Source organism: Lingula anatina, chromosome 1, assembly GCF_051362555.1.
Source record: "Lingula anatina isolate TDL-2025a chromosome 1, LinAna3.0, whole genome shotgun sequence".
Classification (NCBI taxonomy): domain Eukaryota; kingdom Metazoa; phylum Brachiopoda; class Lingulata; order Lingulida; family Lingulidae; genus Lingula; species Lingula anatina.
In genome coordinates, this window is record NC_141767.1 from 36,075,604 (window position 1) to 36,095,869 (window position 20,266).

At 39.7% G+C, this 20,266-nt stretch overlaps 2 protein-coding genes across 5 annotated transcripts in view; both read left to right on the forward strand.

Annotated features, from left to right (window-relative positions):
* Positions 1–13,017, forward strand: part of LOC106168621 (uncharacterized) — a 25,133-nt gene extending 12,116 nt beyond the window's left edge. For all 4 annotated transcript variants that reach the window (XM_087002261.1, XM_013547766.3, XM_013547764.3 and 1 more), the window contains exons 3-5: positions 8,264–10,134; positions 10,556–10,701; positions 10,996–13,017. In XM_087002261.1, coding sequence (XP_086858387.1) covers positions 8,264–10,134; positions 10,556–10,701; positions 10,996–11,695 — 2,717 coding nt within the window. In that variant the 3' untranslated portion in view covers positions 11,696–13,017. The remainder of the gene's footprint in view (positions 1–8,263; positions 10,135–10,555; positions 10,702–10,995) is intronic.
* Positions 13,018–16,624: 3,607 nt separating this feature from the next.
* On the forward strand, positions 16,625–20,188 carry LOC147764310 (uncharacterized). The gene has a single exon (XM_087009820.1). It carries the CDS (start codon positions 16,625–16,627, stop codon positions 20,186–20,188), a length of 3,564 nt encoding a protein of 1,187 aa, XP_086865946.1.
* The last annotated feature ends 78 nt before the right edge of the window (positions 20,189–20,266 follow it).

Genomic DNA, 20,266 nt, shown 5'->3' on the forward strand with positions numbered 1-20,266 from the left:
TCAATTGAGAGCGCCAAATTCAATATCTGTTGCATGCTTCTAATTGAAAATAACCCTTTGTGCTAAATTAAAACCATAAGGCATATTTAATATGGGGGCAGTGGTAAACTGACCGGTACTGGACGAATGTAGGGATCCTTTGTGAAAGCTATCGGCATGTTCATCGTCCAGTGTCAGCACTGAAACAGCCTGATTGTTGTCAGATTGGGGGTGGTGTCGCAAGAAATCTCCCGAGCTCGCCCCCTTCGGCAGGAAATGAAAGCGCAGAACAAAAGAGTTGGGTGGCCGACCGATTCCGCAAGAATTTTGTAGCAATTTGAGAGTGATTATTATCTGTAGTTCAGGTCTTTTGACTTATTAATGGTATTGAGTTGGCCGCATTTCGCGCTGATGTATGTGACACGGAGGACTGGTTTTCAATTTATGCGACAAAACTCTTGAATTTATTTAAAGATATAATCGGGTTTTGTTAATAATGATAAATTGGCCTAAAGCTGGACATATTTGTAAATTGATATTTCTATTGTCGTTGTATGTTCAATTAACGCCACCCAACTGTCTGCAGTTGTCGTAACCCGTGCCTCCATTTAGCGGATGCTCTGGGTTTGGAGTGTCTGACTTTTAGGAATTGGGGTTTGTCGTTATCATCCAACTGGTATTTTAGTCCATTCTGTATCTGAGTGACTTTTTCTGGGTTTAGTTTTGTGGGCGGGAGCTGGGGGAGGGGGGGGGGGGGGGTAAACACGGCGCAAATGCTGGAAGTGAACTAAAGCTGAACAGTCTGAGGACAAAACATTAATTTTCTCTAGATCTATCATACATTATGAGCGTTGTGTGATATATGTATCGTTGCGCTTATTAATCGCACGATTAGCGTAATTGATTGGATACAGCCTGGCGGCAGGTGTATGGTGACTGACCTCGTACTAGCCTGAAAGCTATTATATAGTATGGGAATATTCATTACTACGTTCACACTAAAGCAGTCGTATAGGGATCGATCTATTTTGAAAATATTCTGATGGTAATTTCATGAAATCGTTACTAACCTTCACGTGTAAATAAGTCACCATTATGGTATTTAAATGGAAGTTGGTTATTTTGAAATCGATCTTTTCTGAAAATATTCTGAAGATGTTTTGGCAAAATATTTGCAGTACAGTTTTGCGTAAATCACAATTTAATGGAGGGCGTGCAATCATCACTGGAAATTTTAGAAAGGCAACGGGAAACCAGGTGATGATCTTCGTGCAAACTTGTATAGAAACTGACATTTCTTTATGTATAGTACCCGTCTCATTATAGTCTGTAAATTACACATGATTATCTACTTCATTATGCTAGTAGCAGCTATATAATATGGTTCATGACAATGCAGCGTGCTATCAGGTACACTATATTACCGCACGGTGTCAGATTACAACACAAAAAGTGGGAAAGGGTCGCGTAAACGTTGAAACACGTTATAAGTCGTTTTTATTGCAGTTTTTCAGAAAATTAAACTATTTATATATTTTAGTATTACAAAGTTAAGACGTGCATGTACAATAAAAGTATTAAGTGTAACAAAAATGGACCCCAAATAAGGGTGACTGTGAGACATTTTAATTAATTATACAGGTACACTGTTACAGTTAAGGAATAAAAAAAAACATATGGATTCCCAGGGACACACATATTTCTTTATATCTAGGATCCAACCTAGTTTATATCCAGAATGTCAGCTGGCGAAATAAGTGAATCGTTCGTTAAACACTTAGCCTCTCGTACTGATGAACGAGTCTCGTCTGTTTTCTCGATATACTGCGTGTGTTGGATGTTCGTTACTAAACATTGATCGTCCAGTATGAGAGGACTGCCATTACATCAATTATCTTTCCCCACCTGTCCGTTTCATTAATAGAGCTGTGCACGTGGTATTTATATGCCCACTTAAAATACGTCCACAACGTATATATACATTACAGAAATGAGAAAAAAAAAGTGTAAGTGAAATGACGGACGGCCAGTGATTTATGATTTTTGCAGTGTTTACAGCGATAATAAAGCGCTAGGACATCAGATAAATGCTCTAAAAAGGTAAACAGGTGAGAATTTAAGGTAGCATTGAAGTTAACTCCAACCACAAAATCCCACAGTATTAAAGAATGTGAGATAGCCAGAGACAAAGATGTGAAAATCTAGTGAAAAACCAATATATGGCCCGGGACCTATCAGAGGGTATATTTCCACCAAAACGGACGCCTTAATCAAAGATAGGCGCCCTGCGCTTAGGTCTTAAAGAATTGAAGAAAATGTAAAGAAGAAAGTTACTTTTATAAGTCTCAAATGTGATAATGCTTTGTAGGAACACAATCAGCTGTAGGATAATCTTAGAAAAACACAGTCGCTCAATTACGACGCGGTAGGCCGAGGATTTTTCGTGTCCCATTAGGTAATCATGGCATCCCAACCAACCTACGTTTGGAGGTAAAAGTAACGTTGGTTTTGTTGCCCAGGTAGTTCTTAGTGTTCTTTCGACGCTTACCTGAATCCAGACTCGGATATATTTCTTAATAAAATCCAGCTTGAAAAAACATATCAACAACAGGGAAAGAAATTCGCCGAGTGCTTCTAGTGCATTATCTGCATTACTGAAAAGCGTTCGTTAGCGTTTCGGTAGCAGTTAACACCTCTTCAAACACTTTCAGCAGAAGGTCACGATCTCACGTTGTATCAATTAGCCTGGCAGGTTAAAGAGAGTGGTTTGTTTTATAGATTTGGTCAATTTCACTCCTGCTATGGATGTTGAGCTATCTCAAAGATATCCTCTTTTAAAAACATCGCGTGAAACTGGAGATCTAACGGTCTGGTCTCAGTACACTTATATCGAAACACCAGTGGGTCCCAATTACGTGCTTCCGCCAGGAGCACGATGGTGAAACCTGAACAGTTCAGGGGAATCGGGCGAAACAATGGACACATAATCATATTCAGGTAGAAGGGGTGGAGCCCACGTGGACGGTTCTGGCACCGACTGCGCTATGTTTTTGTAAAATGGTTATTTTTTCGGACCGAATTCTTTCTGTACTCGCGGTTCAATTGATGTATTGTTCACATATTTGGGCACATGGGAAGGTGGCCTTCTTGTGACGGGGATTATAATTCATATATTTGCCCAAGCAAGAAAGTTATGCTTTAAGATGGAAGAGAACTATTTTTAATGATTTTGGTTGCCACTTTGACATTTACTTAACAAAGCAATGAAAATTGACATAGTAAACTATCACGGGCCGTCAGATGTTAGTTCAGGTAATGAAACACCGATTGGCAGACGACACATGTCATGTTATTCTTTTCCCACCAAACAAGGAACATTTACTCTTTATGCCTAAGTTAACACTGATTGCAGCAATGTCACTTGCACAGTTCAACGAATTTGCTACATTTTACCCCTATCGAAATTGACGCCCTACTTCTATTTAATTGCAATGCTTCACTGCTTTTAGAAGTTATTTCTCTGAAACCCGACCCCGAACTTGGCTTAACAGACACACAGTTCACTAGATCTATAAAGATTTTGTATTGTAAAAGTTATAATATTTTGAATAAATGTCTTGAAACGTCTAAATCTCTTTTATTCGACCTGACAGCACTTTTTCCTTTCACGATTGCAACACTGCTCACTCACTTTGAAGACTTAAGTCATCATGTTTCCTTCACGATATAATGGAATTGCCCGTATTCTACTTATATAGGTTCATTTACCCCTTTCTTTTTTGTTTATGGGAGAAGTATAAGTTTATAAAAAAATAAACCTAGGTTAACATTTTTAGCAGTTGCTGAAATTTTCATTTATATTCATTATGATCCATATAAGTCAATTTAACTCAAATATCTATTTGCGAGGCGAGCTTTGTTGGTCAATAAAGAAGTCTTGGCAACGAACATGTTGATAGTTACGTTGTAGATAAAAGTGACGTTTGCGAAATATCAAAATGATTCGTGACAAAATTATTCGGGAAAGATGTAAAAATTATATAGGTGTAAAAATCACATGAATTGAATCGAATTTTGAAATTTGCCATTTTTGGACATTCCAATAACATCAATGTGAAGGTCGATTAGGAAATTACGAAAATATGCTCATCATAAAATTACAATTCTACAAACGAAAAAATCTGGAAAGAGTATCTTTTTGTTCTTTTTGCATATTCCTTTCTTATTCGTTTGATTAAGTCGTGGAAGTAGTGAAGAGCGTACACGTGCTCAACACAAAAAAAAAAAAAAAAAAAAAAAAAAAAAAAAAAAAAAAAAACGAAGTGGAAATACCAACAAAAAGAAAACTGAAAAAAAAGTAAAGAAAATGGACACAACAGCCGAAGCGGTCACTGCCTATCCTGTTGTTGTGCCCTCTCCACAGGCGGCATTCTCTTATCTTTGAAGTGGGCATCGCTGTAGCATGCATCAAATTTCAACGTCTTTTTTGTAGAGATGAAATCTTTTGGGGGAAGAGATAGTGTCATCTTTCTTTAATTGACACTAAGTGTTTAGCTTGAGGGCATGACATACTTGTACGGATTAACTCAAAAATCGAACTCTCTCGCTAAAAATGGGGGTGCACTGTTATTTGTTTGTTGAATCTTTTTACACTCAGATGTATTGTAGACGGAATTACATGGTGCGGTGCATCCCGTGCACTTAGACTGGTAGAGACACCATCCAAACTCTCATTTCCCCTCTAATTAGTGTCAGGCAACTTGAATTTTAAAAGCTTAATGCAAGAACCAAAGAATCATTTTCTTGACTATTTGGTCCATTTTTATGCTCGAATTGAGTTTTAGAACAGTTTCTTTATTCTGTGCAGAATTGGGTGGTCAGATGTGATATTTTAATATCGTCTGCCTGAAGATGAAGGGATTAAATGTTACAATGTAGCTATCAGATATTTGAGTGGAAATCCATACTAGTACAAGTGGTTTAGTTCGCTTTATACGTGTATTAGATCATTCATACCACAAAAAGAAAAAAAAAGAATCAACAACAAAAGGACGAAAACGTTTTGTAAGAACTGTGTCTGTAGCATGTAATTTGTAATCAGACTTCTCTTAAATGTATATGTATAAGAGATCGTAAATTGAAAATGTCATGTAGATTTGTTACCAGTAGTGCATTATTTAACGACTCCTCGTTACGAACTTAGGGACCATTCCCACAGATATTTGGATCGATCTATCTCCCTGGGGAGTCTCACTTAATTGCTATCAAACTAACTGGCTTAAACGTCTGTCACGCCTAGTAAAGCTGTTAGGGGGTAATTATCTTTACCCCTAGCTGATTCAGTAGGCGTGACAGACATTTAAGCCGGCAAGTTGATAGCAATTTAGTGAGACTCCCCAGGGAGTTAGACCGATCCAGATGGATCGATCTAGGCATGGGAACCCAATCTTATTCTTTCGTTATATGTCAGTTTCATGAATCAAATACGTAGGGAAATAAGCGAACGACACTTACGACCAAAGTTAGCTAACGATGTTTTCGTGAAACCAGCCCAAGGCACTTTTAAATGAAGCCACTCTGTTTTCACAGATCAATTGCCAGAAACTAGTTGAAAGCAAAACCATACTTATGTCCAAGGAAATTGCCAGTAAAACAAAAATAAAACGAAATCGATACTGTGCTTTAAAATCGACACCTTTGTGATGTTGGCATTAGAATTATTATTCTAAAAATATTTACGAAAGTTTATTTACTATTACACAAAAACTGTAGAACATAATGATTACTGGGGTTACTTCTGTTCTTTAACACTCTGACTTACAAAGGTTCATGGAATGAAGGTAAATCAGTGTATACCACCAAGACTAGAGCGTGAGAAGATGATATTCCACGTACGTTGTAGAGAGACTCAAAATTTCCCTCAAAATTCTCACACACTGTAGAACAGAATGATTACTACTAGGGTAACTACTGTCACTTCAGGCTCTATCATACAGAGGTTCGTGAAATTAAGTAAAATCTGTTCATACAGACTGGACGGAAGCGTGAGACGATGATGTCCCACGTACGTTGTAGGAAGACTCCGTTTTCCCATCAAGATTCTCACGTACTGTGTCTCAACGACCACCAACACAGTCACAAGTTTTAACTGCTTCATTTCCAATTCATGGGTGTTTTTTCAACGTGAGGGTCTGACAGATAGGGTGGGGTTAAGATTTTGAATCATTAGCACCATAAATTTTAGTAGAAAAAAGGAAATAAGAAATAAAAACACTGTCAAGGGCGACAAAAAAATGCCACAGTGATGCATTACTGAGCACTTGTTAGCAAGTTGTGGTTTTGTAATATGAAATCACGAAAAGATCTTTTTCACGTGTGTTCTGCATCGTGTTGAACCCCACCAGTTTCCCACTCCGAAGGGCATGGAACAACTATCTTGCCACTTCTGGCAGTCATTATGGCCGAATGTGGGGGTCAAATTTTCCATAACAATTTCGGACATAATCTCTGCGTTGTTTCTTACAAAAGAAACAAACACTGAGTAATGGGTTACTTCTCATCAAGTAATTGCCAAATGTCAAACGGTTCGTTAATCGGACCACCGGCCCACCTGTCATAGATGTAGTACTCTAGTCAGCGGAGAGACTTGTCGCCAAATTAAAAACGGAGTTTCAAGTGGTCACCTGTCGGAAAAGAACTAGCAGGTGTTGAAGTGGACAGCGTGCGTGTATTAAGATTCATGAAATGGTCTCTATCCGGATTGGACGTGTTCGACGAATACTCTGAAAATTGTGTCACTCGTTTCATACAGTTCTTAAACCTTTTTTTACCAGGAATCAAATAAATACCTCTAAAAATGCACCATATCAAAAAATTTATAACACAAAATACACATTATTATCATTATTTAGTGCAAGCTAAGGACAACCTCGAAGAAGTGAACTTTTAGGATTTTTTGTATAAAAAAAAGGGAGAGGAGTGTCGTGCCAGACGTATTGCATTGTCAAATATTGTTCAAAGATATTTGCTCTTTCTGCACTACAGCTGTAGAAGAATGGCAATCCAAACTTTGATTCTATAAACGAACTTTGACGAATTGCTGTTTCTAAAACATAGTGTAACATTTGCAGCCCCAACTGTTTATTCACGTGCAGTAGAGTGCGTTTCAAAGTCTGACAGGTACATATTGTGAAAAGAGTGCATTTTGATTCTTATTGCAACAGCCTAGTGGTTTAAAATCTTGTGTGTCTGCCAAAATGTATCTGTGTCACTTTCTTTTCTTTTTTTTTTCTTAAATTATTTTAGTGAAAACGTGCTGCTTTCTATTCGGGAACCATTTATAAACACCACACTCTTTACTGAAGTGTGTGGAACTAATCGCATAAGGCAATTCCCGCGAAGACTTCCTTTGCTATTTCAAGTGTTCATGAGAACCGTGGCAGGTCTGCAATATTGCTTACTCCAGTGCATAGACAGAACCCCCAACTAGAAGGGTTAATTATTTTTTCAAGTGTCCACAAGAAGTTGTAGCAATTAATCTGTTTAAAGGCTTTCGACGCCGTCTCAAGCATTTCAAATAAAGATTGTCAGGTCAAAGTATTCAGATGCCTGAGTAAACACAATGGTTTTGATATGATACTGTACTTGATAGAAATGAAAACCGCATTTTTTTCTCCTTAGTCTGGGCGACAGATGCACAGTTTACAGTAGCGTGTCGTTCGAGTGTCGGCAACTGTATGAGAGAAATGGCTTTCCCATTGTGCGAACAGCATCGTATGTTTCTGCAGTGGCACTATTTTCAAACATAAGTGGCGTTACAAGAAACAAACTAGCATTCTCTACTTTAAAAGCACTTGGGAAGAGCTGATCCGCAGGCTTGTCTGAAATGTGTTTTCTTTGGTAGTTAGAACACCATTTTTCTAAAATGATGAACGAATCTGTTTTGATTTTTCTTGCCACTTTCTCTAGTCCAAAGCAGAACGCCAACTTGGCAATATGTATGTCACAGTTAGAATCAAATCAAGATGTATTAGATTAGAGTATAAAGCAGATTTGAATTTTACCTAAGCAAAACTCAGTTCGTATCTCACCTAGGCTGGTTGCCAAATTGCCTGGATTTGAATCTAACCATCTCTGTTTTACTTGAGAGTGGTCCACTGAATGATGTTATTGTTGCTTATATATATTCGCTGTGTCAATTTTGTTGCGTTGAAAATTGAACTAAAACGCAAGTAAAACCCGATATACATACCTATGATTTATTTCTACGTTGGTATTACTTCAGATATCAAAAAGCTGTCTTTATATGGTGATGACACGGATGGTGAACCCCCACAGAAGGACCAATCATCCCGGAGTTCGGATATGTACTATGACGGCACCCTTTCAGACTCCCCCCTGTACCGTGACCGTTACCAGTCATCCTACAGCAGCACCCCCTTTAGTCAACTGACCACTGTCCCCAAACGACCCTTCTTGCTGTCCAGGGAGCTAAAACAATTGGCCATTGAGGGAAATCGGATCAAGATTGTTCACGAGCGACAGTTTGAGATGTTGCACGATTTGAAGAAACTGTCACTAAAGAATAACCGCCTGAAGACGATATCTCGTGAGGCCTTTGATGGGCTGACGGCCCTAGAGGATCTTGACTTGTCAGGGAACCATATTGAGGAACTTCATAAGTCCATTCTGCAGAAAACGACCAAATTGAAGCGACTAAACCTTAAAAGTAATCGGCTTTACTATCTGGACGAATATGCCCTTAGAACATTGACCCAATTAGAATTTCTTGATATGTCAAATAATTATATCAACGACCTGCCAGCCGCCATCTTTAGCGAGCTGGTAAACCTCAAAGAACTCTACCTAGATAACAATAACATTGCCATTTTAGGCTGGATATGGTTCAGGCAACTTGCTCGGTTGGAAAAGTTGTCCCTAAAGGGGAATGGGGTTGTTGTCGTGCCGCCCCAGGCCTTTGAACCATTATACAACCTCCGAGTTCTCTCTCTGGCTAACAACAAGTTGGACACTCTTACATATGACACCTTCAAAAATCTTGCAAAAATGGAAACATTGGATTTATCAAACAATAGCATATCCAAGATTGACGACTCGACTTTCCATCACATGTCAAAGTTGGAATCCTTAAACTTGAATCGTAATAGGATCCAAAGTATTGGCAGACTTTTCCAAAGCAACTTCTCCTCACTACATGTGCTGTCTCTGTCAAGAAACCGGATTGAAACCTTGCAAAGCCAGGATATCCGGCGCGTTATGAAGCTGAACAAATTGGATCTTTCTTATAACAAACTAAAGGACATAAGAACCCGCACTTTTACCGGATTTACAAACCTGAGAATTCTTAAACTTGACCACAATGACATCAGAGACATTGAGGACGAGGCCTTTACTGTGGCTGTCGTGAATACCCTTTCAAAACTCACTTGGCTTTATTTACAATACAATGAAATGACAGCTATTCGTCCCAGGGCCTTATATGGACTGCCTTACCTAAAGTTTCTCAATTTAGCCCATAATAAAATCGAAAATATGGCCTCCACTTCCTTTAATTGGATGGGAGGAGTAAGGTCCCTCATGCTGAATACCAACAAACTTTCAAAGATCGACACTGGAATGTTCCAGAAAATGGGTGTCTTGAAACACTTGAACCTTGCTGACAATAAACTGCGTACTTTGCCTTTCAATACTTTATTGGGGTTAGAGAATTTGGAGGAAATCAACCTTGGTTCAAACAGAATCAAAGGTCTGGCAGATGATGCCTTCTTGGACACCCCGAACCTGCGTAGAATTGACCTGCGCAGCAACAGGATAAACACTGTGGATATGAAAACATTTTCACCAATTTTACGACTGAGATACCTCAACTTCGCCAAAAACAAAATATCTCGTGTCAGGATGTCAGACACCCATCAGAAAAGTATAAAATATTTGTCGTTTGCGGACAACAACTTGGCGACATTAAGCGAAAAAGTCCCCATGATGATGAGACCTTACGGATATATCCATTTGTATGGCAATCCTTGGGCATGTGACTGTAGACTGGCATGGCTGGCAAACAGGGAGAACAGGCTCCGAGTTGTTAACAGTCATGACGTCATGTGCAAGACACCGTCTTGGTATACGGGAAGATCTGTAAGTAATTTTTTCTTTGAAATGCGATGCATGCTATTATGTAATCAAATTGAATAAGCTACCATATTAATTTATTTTATATTTAGATTGCGTTGCTATGATTTAAAGAGAGTTAGCATGCTAAAGATACTTGGATATTGTAGAAGCCTCACGACCGCTGTTAAATAACTTGGAGAGGGATTCCTGAAACTTTAGTGGCTCGCACAGCTGTTGTTCAGTTAGCCCTAGGGTCTATGAAATGTGGCTCACACCTGACCTAACACGCATAAACTAACAACGTGCTTAGCCACTTATTGACATGATACCTATTGGGGGCAATTCTAGACGTGTTTTTGAACACGATGAAGCAATATTTTGCTTCTTACTGGAGATAAGGGAGATAAGGGATGTCCGTTTGACCTTTTCTACTTGTGAATTTTAGGTGCTAGAAATCCAGCCGGATCGTTTCGTCTGCGTTCCTCAGTCACGTGCGGCCGCCGCAATGCAAATGGGCCGACGTCATGTTGGTGGTCTAAGTTGTGCTTTACCGCCTGCAGATATTGAAAACATTGCCGCAACCCAGATAGCGTACGTATAGGCTTGTCGCAACGTGTAACATGACTGTACCTTGTTTGATCAAGGAATAAGAACCTAATTTAAATCTAAACACTAATTTCGAGAACAGGAAGTTGGCGGTACAGTCTTACACGGAACGCAGAAATAGGAAGCATATTACGGAACGAATTATTTTTTATCAATCGTTTTTCCTTTCACCTAATAAACCAAATGATAGAATATTCCTTATCAGACACCCTACCCATAAACCCCCTAGGGTTTTTCACCGAGAATAACTTTCTTTCATCCTATTTTTTCGTTACTTAGTTGGAAGAGGAAAGCAGTATTCCCCATGCACGCCACCGTCCTTAACACGGAGGGCTTACCCGCGTGCGCTGGCCTCCACGTGGACAGAGACTGGGTGCTAACCATGGGCAGCTGCCTGTCTCTTAAGCGTGAGGACGGATCGCCACTCGTGAACAGGACTGCTGCGGTCAGGCTCGGGGAGTACAGGGAAGGAAGAACGCGGGACGCCCCAAGGACGATTGAGTCGATATTTGTCCACCCACAGTCAAACAACGGTCGTTTCGACGTTGCCCTTGCCAAGCTGAAGCCAACGTATCAGTCTGGAGCGCGGGCTCAGGAGTACCCTTGCGTCTTGACGGAACACCACATAGATGTCGTTCAGAGGTTGAGTATGAAGGGCGTTGTCAGCGCTCAGCAATCGCGAGGGACTACGTCAACACGGGTTAAGCTTCGAATGGCTCCCATCTACCTCACCCCTAAACCTCAATGCAGAGCGTCTGGATTTATCTGTGGTACGTCGAAAATCTACAGAATTAAGCCGGACCAGGAGGTCCCTTACCGCACCAAAGGTTCCCCCTTGTTCTTTGACATGGGGCCACGCGGATGGACCATAGGGGGGATTCAGAATGGTCAGTTGAATGGCAATGAGGGATGGTTCATGCCGGCTTATGCTTATCTGTCTTGGATGGAAAACACCATACAAAGATACTCTAGACAGTAAAAAATTATGATCGGAATGAGATTAGTATATAGATAAGTTAAATGACGTGCGGACCAATATTATGGTTGATTATACGCACTTTGCAGACAGGTTCAAACAACGAAAGCAAAACGATAGTTTTTCATAGCGAAATATTTCCGATTATGCAGGAAATTTAGTGGAAATAGATTATTACAAGAACAGGTTAGACGATATTTAAATTATGAGAAAAATTTCGAGAGTTTTTTGGGTGGTAATATTAAAATGTTCACCACATTTGTAACATGAAGTAACCTGCTACACTTACACATTTGAAAAAGGTTGTATTTGACTATATTAACAACTGGTTATCTGGTGCAATATTATCATTGCTCTAACGGAATTTTACTGACCAGAAGTGGAAAAAAACGCATTTAAACGCAGGTTATACAAAGTTCACTAAATATTTCTGTGGTTGATTTAACTAAATGCGTTTAAACCTTATGAGATTAGATGATGTTGTTTACCACATGAGATTTATCTTCTTGTTTATCAGCTCATTTGAAATTTCATTGCTTTCATTTTGACCTCCTTTACTATAACATTTTAAACTATTTTCGAGGAGACAAAAATTAAGTCAACAGTTCTGTAGCATCTAAAAGTAGTACAAATATCATATTTATTTCATGTAATTTAGTCGTGTACGTAACTAATCTCTTTTCTACATTTTCGTTCTAATAATATCATAGAGTTTTTTGTTGAGACACTGTTGTATATAGCTAAATATTGTATATAAGATGTAAATAGGCGTACTCCTTTGATTCGTTAACTTCGTTTTAATAAAGATAAGTAGTGGAATACTTGAACAGTGTGGCGAATGGCGTTCTTTGTTGGCGTGTCTTATGTGATTAACCACCTTGTAAGTTAGATGCATTTAACTTAATAATTTTGATTTTCACCAGTTTAAAGTGTTATTGGAATAAGTTATAAGTAGAACTTACAGCAAAATGATATTTTAGTCGTTTGAAGCCAACTTGTTAAGGTGTTTCTTTAACAAAACGCTGTATGGCATGCACTTGAAAAAATTGGTGGCTGTCACAGAATTAACAGAGGAATCAAACCATGATTACTGAAACCAGGCTGTCATTCGACCCGTGATCTTTGTTAGTTGTGAAAAACTACACGGGAATGGATTTCTGACATAGCTTTACAATACACTGCCATTATCATTGTACTACCTACCAGTTCCCATTAGTCAAGGGACGCCTGTCGTCTGCTCAATACAAGATGGATGCACTGGTCATTCAGGAGGCGTTTTGATGCCATAATTAAAGATACAATAAAATATTTATTTCGTAAACGTCTCCAGTGGTGCATATTAGTGCCGCGTGATGCGGATATCATTTATGTGAGCGTTCAATGAACTTGAAGTATGAGTGCTGCCGTGTTCATTATTTCTCTCTCTCTCTCTCTCTCTCGCGCGCGCGCGCACCCCCAAGTTCTTTCACACACACACGCGCGCGCACACACACACACACACACACACACACATACACACACACACACATGATTGTGAACACTAGCAAACGCGTAGTCATGAAATATATATATCATTATTATTATATGTGATTTCCAGGTTTCAAAATACCAGGCATAACCGTACTGCCAAGAAAAACGCACGGGCAACCAAAAGAAGCAGAGCTTAAAATAGCAGATCGCCAAAAGACATTAATCACGAGATCTAATAATAGGTATTTCTCTTCTTAAATCATAATGAAGCACAGATTTATTGCCAGAATACATTTGTGTAATGTGATCGAGTACCCTGAATTTGAGGGTTTCTCGGAAACGTCACGTTAGCATGCCACTGCTGACGGATACTGCCTGCTGTGATAAGAGTCACTGTGCAGTGCTACGAAACGCAGGGTGTGCAAAAGGGGCCTGTAACAAGCTATTCAAAGGAACAGCCTTGGGAAAGGTAGCAGTGCGAAGGAAAGGGTACGGAACGAAAAAGCAAGAGAGATTTATTTTGTTTATTTAGGAAATGGCCGGTTGTAGTGCAAGGCGCTGGCCATCCAGGGCTGTGTGGTCCGAGAGAAGCCCATTAAGAAATTGAGTATGACACTTATTACTCATCCTGGCCATATTCCCTTTATACTTAGCTGCTCAAAATGGCAGCCGCTCTCTTTCGCTGGGCTTCTTTCGTTCTTCCAAATGTTTTTGTTGTAAGTTTTGAAGGCGTTTTCGTATGCATTACAAGTATTGGTAACTTATTTTTGTCATCAATACCCAATGTAAATTTTACCCAAAATCACTGATTGAAAAAACACTGCATCCAAACGAGTATTCTTGATCATTTTATTATATTCCTTCTGGCAACATATCTATCCGTTATGAAACTGCGTGCATTGTTGCGAATAACGACCAGATTGTGAGACCAATTTAATGCTTCTCAATTTAAAAAAATAAATCTCATTTGAAACTAAAATTATTCCCTCTGCCTTTTAGGTATGATTACGTGAAAGTCGACGATTCAGAATGTATTAACATATATGGGCATTCGAAACTTTAAGTATTTAAAATGTTATTATTCTAGTTTTGCGAGCGCGTCTGCTACTTGGTCGAAATAGAATGCAACCATTCCTAACGGCTGTACAGGGGGGTATACAGCACTAGACGCCTCCAAGTGGCAGGACAGAGAGTGAGTGTGGATCTTTGGTACCACCCGCCGTGACAGGGACCTTGGGTGAGAGGGCAGGCAAACATCGCAGACAATTGCCCATTCCGAAAGAAATCTCCAAATTAATAATAATTAGTGTGACTGCTATCTAGAATCAGGAAGGCATTTATCTTCGAGGGACCTCTATGCCTTCCTGTCTGTCTCTTCTATAATTTTGATCTGAGCGCCATGTTTTGTCAAATCTACGAGAACACGCTTTTCGTGTATGCTATCCCTTATCTTTAGGAAATTATGATTGCGGTATTTTGATATGAAGTCGTTTTAAGTCTTCTGATGGTCAAGATTTCAGGGCGTTTTCCAGATTCTTTCTTTAGATGTTATTTTAATTTCGCTTTGTGCAGAAAAGCAATAACAAAAGAACAATAACAGCACGTATTTCAAAACCGTTATATTTGCTAAAACTCACATTTGCTGCAAGCGTTAACATAAATATTCGCCAGTGACAGTTGTTTATTAGGTCTTATCTTACTATTCTAAAAGTTTTAAAGGAAAATCTCACACAATATCACATATCCTAGATCATTTCAGGCCCATTGGCAGTTCACATGATGTGCAGAAAGCGAAGACGTATTTTACATTGACTCAATTGAAAATTCACTTATGGCAAAATTCGATAAAACTGATAAAAACAAAAGCTTGTTTGAACACATTAAGAGCTTTTGCTTCTTATATATATACTACTTCTAATACTTCTGCTGTCGCTGTACCGTTGTTGCTGCCACTTCTAATATCTCTCGATTCTACTTGTTTTACTATTACCTGGTTTTTCTCTCTGGGTAATATCTTTGGGTAATATGCGGTAATGTCAAATAACGATATTGGTGGTTCAAGTCTTTATTGTCACGAGTTGTCACAGAGCACATAGTAGGTTGGTTCCACTCAGGTTCAGGAGTACAGTCAGCAACTTCGGAAAGCCCACTTGGTAGTATCTTCACTTCTCCTTTGGGGTTTAATTAATGGTTTCTTAATAATGATTGAGGCCGTCTTCTGGGTCTTCCGGAAGACGGTCAGATATTTTAAATTTACATTGACGGGTATCTAATTTTTTCTATCGGAAGACGGTCAAAAATGGAAGATGGATCAACAAAGATAATTTGGAAGACTGTCAGAAAATATCTCTGGATCCGCCCCTCATAAGTTGAGATTAGGTATTGGTAAAATAAGCATAAATAAAGCAATGTTCTCGGCCTTCAAATGTTTTGTCCCCAAAACCCCATAAGTAAAATAAGGTCTCAATGAAACTACTAAACTAATTTGGAAAAGGAAATATATGCAAACACCAATACCGCTATTACACGGTGCAGGGCCCGTCCACCATCACAGTGAGCATATCAACAATAGAAACAGATACATGAATAGTGCTCAAACAATTAGTTAGAAGGTGTTTCCTAACTCAGAGATGCGTAGGGTCGTTTGGTCCGAGATAGATTTCTTGGATTTTAGACACTGAGGAGGTTGGCCTGGGGTAAATTGTGGACGATGCAGGCTACGTATGTCCATGGTCTCACATAGGTCCATGGTATGTTTGAGGGAGGATGAAGTAGTGGGAGGCCGCAACTAGCATGTGAATGTCCGTGACATGCGGAAGGTGAGTCGTTAGGTGCCACTTAAAACAACATAGCCTTTATTTATAAGGTCAGGGGGTAGTCTCATGCGACAACGCTGGTTTATACTGACTGATGCGGGCAAAGTGCTCCAAACGGGGGTATGACACAAGAGAGTGGTGCAATGAGTATGGGAGACTTCAACTGTGTGTTGTTTGCACTACTAGTGCCAGCGCTGCCTTTCTAATCAGATTAATGCTATTAATCAATCAATATTTCTATCTATTGCCTTGTGGCAGAAATGTATCTAAGAACCATAGTCCGTCCCCTATTACTTTGTAGGCCTACAGGTGATGTAACTGACAAGTAGCTATTTTTAGTAGTGTCTTGACCTTAATTGTAGTATCGGTGTTGATAGTATTTAGTTTTTGCCGGCACTTGTTTGTTAGACAAGTCAGATTCTCGCAACGAGTTTCACGTTGATTCAGATGAAAGTTGTTACCAGTTGTTTCCAGATGAAAGTTGATGTAAGTTGACATAAGTTGATGTTAGACAATAAACAGTACCATTTGTTACCAGTTGATGTTACCAGTTGATGTTATATATCGTTGACAATTGAATAAAATTGGACTGACACCCGCAACAGTGAAACTCGAGAGATCTAAAGGTCAAAGGTCAAAGATCAAAATGGACGTGCAACAAAAAATGGAAGACATAGAAACGGCCAGCTTATTTAGCAGTTTGAGCACGAGCTCAACTGAAGCTCGCTTGAAAGCGAAGGCAAAACGGATGGCCATTGAGGCAGAATTGGCATCTTTTGAAGTGAAGAAACATTTGGACGAACAGGAATTGAAATTGAAACAACAAAGGGAGAAACTTAAGTTGGACACTGAAAGAGCAAAATTGTTAGCAGAGGAAACTGCGTATGCTGAAGCTGAGATGGAGGCCAGTGCCCCAATTTCATCTACGAAACTGGACATTCAGGTAAATTCCGCCAACTTGACTCAAAACCAGAGTAGTTATGATGTGATTCATCATTTAGTTAACTCTATACAAATTCCTAAAGTTGAAATAGACAAATTTGACGGAGATCCTCTTCAGTATTGGAATTTTATCAAAACTTTTGAAAATAGTGTGGAGAAAGAAACTGTGGACAGCGGCGCAAGATTAATTCGTTTGCTTCATTATACCAGTGGAAAAGCTCATGGTGTGATTCAGTGCTGTGCTGTAATGAACCCTGAAGATGGATATAAAAAGGCTAAAGCATTGCTTAAGGAAAGATTTGGTTCAGCCTACACTATTACGGAGACATGGGTTAAGAAAATCACGACAGGCCCAGCCATAAAGGCAAATGATGTTACAAAATTGAGGGATTATGCCGACGAGTTAAGAACATGTGCTGAAACGCTTGAAGCAATGGGAAATTCCTCAGAGTTGAGCACACAAAGCTCACTGGTCAAAATCATTGAACGTCTCCCTGGTTATTTGCAGCACAAATGGAAACAAGAAGTACGTAAGATAAGAAAAGAAGAAAGGTGCCCAGATATTAAAGATGTCACTGCATTTGTTGTTGAAAATGCAGAAATAGCAAATGATCCAGTGTATGGTGGCCTAGCACATGTGAAAAGGAGTGACAGTCGCAGTGATTCACAGAGGCGACCCAACAACCGATGGAGTTACAGTATTACAGCTACCAGTTCACAGCCTAAGGGTGACACCAGTTCACAGCCTTATGGTGACACAAGAAAATCTATTCAGTCACCATGCATTAAGTGTGGCAGCAGTCATTCATTATTTGGGTGTACAGAATTCAAAGCCATGAAGTTGCCTGAGAGACTCAAATTTGCCAATGACAACAAACTGTGTTACAACTGTTTAAAGCCAGGACATTTCTCAGAGATGTGTAGATTACAACGTACGTGCTCAGTGCAAGGGTGCAATCAAAAACACACTAAATTCTTGCACCAGGTGAAGCCAACTGTTACAAGGGAAACAGTTCATGAAGATATATCTCACATTCAGACAGGGCTAAACACTTCTCTCAGTGCTGTAAATGAAGTTTCGTATGGAGCTCATGGGACCAGAAAGGAAAGTGGTATGCGAATTGCCTTGCCAATAGTACCAGTGAAAGTGAAAGTTCCAGATAAATCACAGTTTGTGCACACCTATGCGTTGCTGGACTCGGGATCCACCAGTACATTTTGCTCAGAAGAGTTGATGCAGTCTATTGGTGCACAGGGTGAAAATACAGTGTTAAAGCTTACAACCTTAGAAAAGGAACAAAGTGTCTCGGAGACTGTAGTGATCAGTTTACAGATTTCTGATTTAGAAGACAAAAATGTGATTGATTTGCCAGTTGTGTATACAAGACCATCATTACCTGTAAACATGGAAAACATGGGTCATGCAGAGGACATCAGAAAGTGGAGTCACTTACAAGATGTGAATTTTCCTGAAATAGATCACATGAATGCCAAGGTGAGCATAATAATTGGACAAGACAATCCAGAGGTGCTTATGCCTATTGATGTGAAGAGAGGTCAAAGTCCAAATGAGCCATATGCGACAAAAACTGTGTTGGGCTGGACATTAAATGGACCGCTTGGTGGCAAGCGTAGACATGTTGCCACGGCAACATTTATTCAGGCAGATCGTGAGCTGAATGAGCAATTGGAACAGTTTTGGAAAATAGAAGGCCATGGAACATTGATATCTGATAAAAAGGGTTTATCAGTTGAAGACAAGCGGGTCCTCGCTTTATGGGAAGATAAGATTCAACATGACGAGCATTACAGTTTGCCGATACCATTTAAAGACAGGCAGCCTCATTTTCCGCCAAACAAGCAGATGGCCGAGCAACGCCTAGATAGCTTAAAGCGAAAATTGTCACATGATCCTAACTTGCATCAAGCATACACAGAATTCATGGAGGACTTAATTGACAAAGGTTATGCAGAACAAGTCAGCCCTGATGAAGTTGACAAAGAAGACGGCAGTGTATGGTACCTACCTCACCATAATGTTGTGAACCTCAAAAAACCAGACAAAGTAAGGGTAGTATTTGACTGTAAAGCTAGCCATCAGGGTGTCTCATTGAATAGTCAAGTTCTACAGGGGCCAGACATTGTGAATTCTTTATTAGGTGTATTGTTACGCTTTAGACAGCACCCTATAGCCATCATGTCTGACATAGAAGCCATGTATCATCAAGTGAAGGTACCAGAAGTGCAGAGAGATTCTCTTCGTTTTCTATGGTGGCCTAAAGGGGATCTGGAAGGAGAACAGAAAGTTTATCGAATGACAGTACATTTGTTCGGTGGCAAATGGAGTCCCAGTTGCTGTAATTTTGCATTGCAACGCACAGCAGAAGACAACAAAGGTCATTACGACACAGAAGTAGTCAATACTGTTTTACAGAATTTCTATGTAGATGACTGTTTAAAGTCAGTAATGAGTGAAACAGAGGCAATCACCATGGTCAGTCAATTACAGAGTCTGCTGCAAACGGGAGGTTTCCACCTGACGAAGTGGATTAGCAACAGCAGAGAAGTGTTATCCAAGATACCAGACAAAGACAAAGCCAAGCCTATTAAGAATCTTGATTTGAATTTACAGGCCTTGCCAACAGAACGTGCTCTTGGTGTTTGCTGGGACATTGAAGTGGACAGCTTCACATATAAAATGGATCTTGAGAAGAAACCATTGACCAAGAGAGGCCTTTTAAGTGTCATCAGTTCTATTTATGACCCCCTGGGCTTTATTTCTCCCTTCACTATCAGTGCCAAGAAGATGTTACAAGATTTAACACGTGATAAGATAGGTTGGGATGAAACTGTGCCTTATAAAACCCAGGTAGAGTGGTCAAGTTGGAAGAACAGCTTGCCCAAGATGAAAGAAATGAAAATACCAAGATGTGTACAGCCAGTACAGCCTGAGAACATTGCCAGCATTCAGTTACACCATTTTTCTGATGCCTCTACCATGGCATATGGTGTTGTAAGTTACCTCCGTGTACAAGACATCTCAGGTCAGATTCATACTTCATTGTTGATGTCAAAGGCTCGGTTGGCACCGATCAAGCAGCTTACGATTCCGCGCCTTGAGCTTACAGCAGCTACTATGGCAGTCAGATTAGATTACGTGATACGACAGGAACTCACTTTTCCTGTGGACAGTTCAATATTTTGGACAGACAGCACGTGTACTTTGAGTTACATTCGAAGTGAAGATAAGCGATTTCAAACACGTTGAAAACAGAGTATCTGTCATCAGAGAAGGTTCAATTCCGTCACAGTGGCACTACATCGATTCAAAGAGGAACCCAGCTGA

Excerpts from the sequence above, each read along its gene's own strand:
- LOC147764310 (XM_087009820.1), top strand. The coding sequence starts at position 16,625 with ATGGACGTGCAACAAAAAATGGAAGACATAGAAACGGCCAGCTTATTT.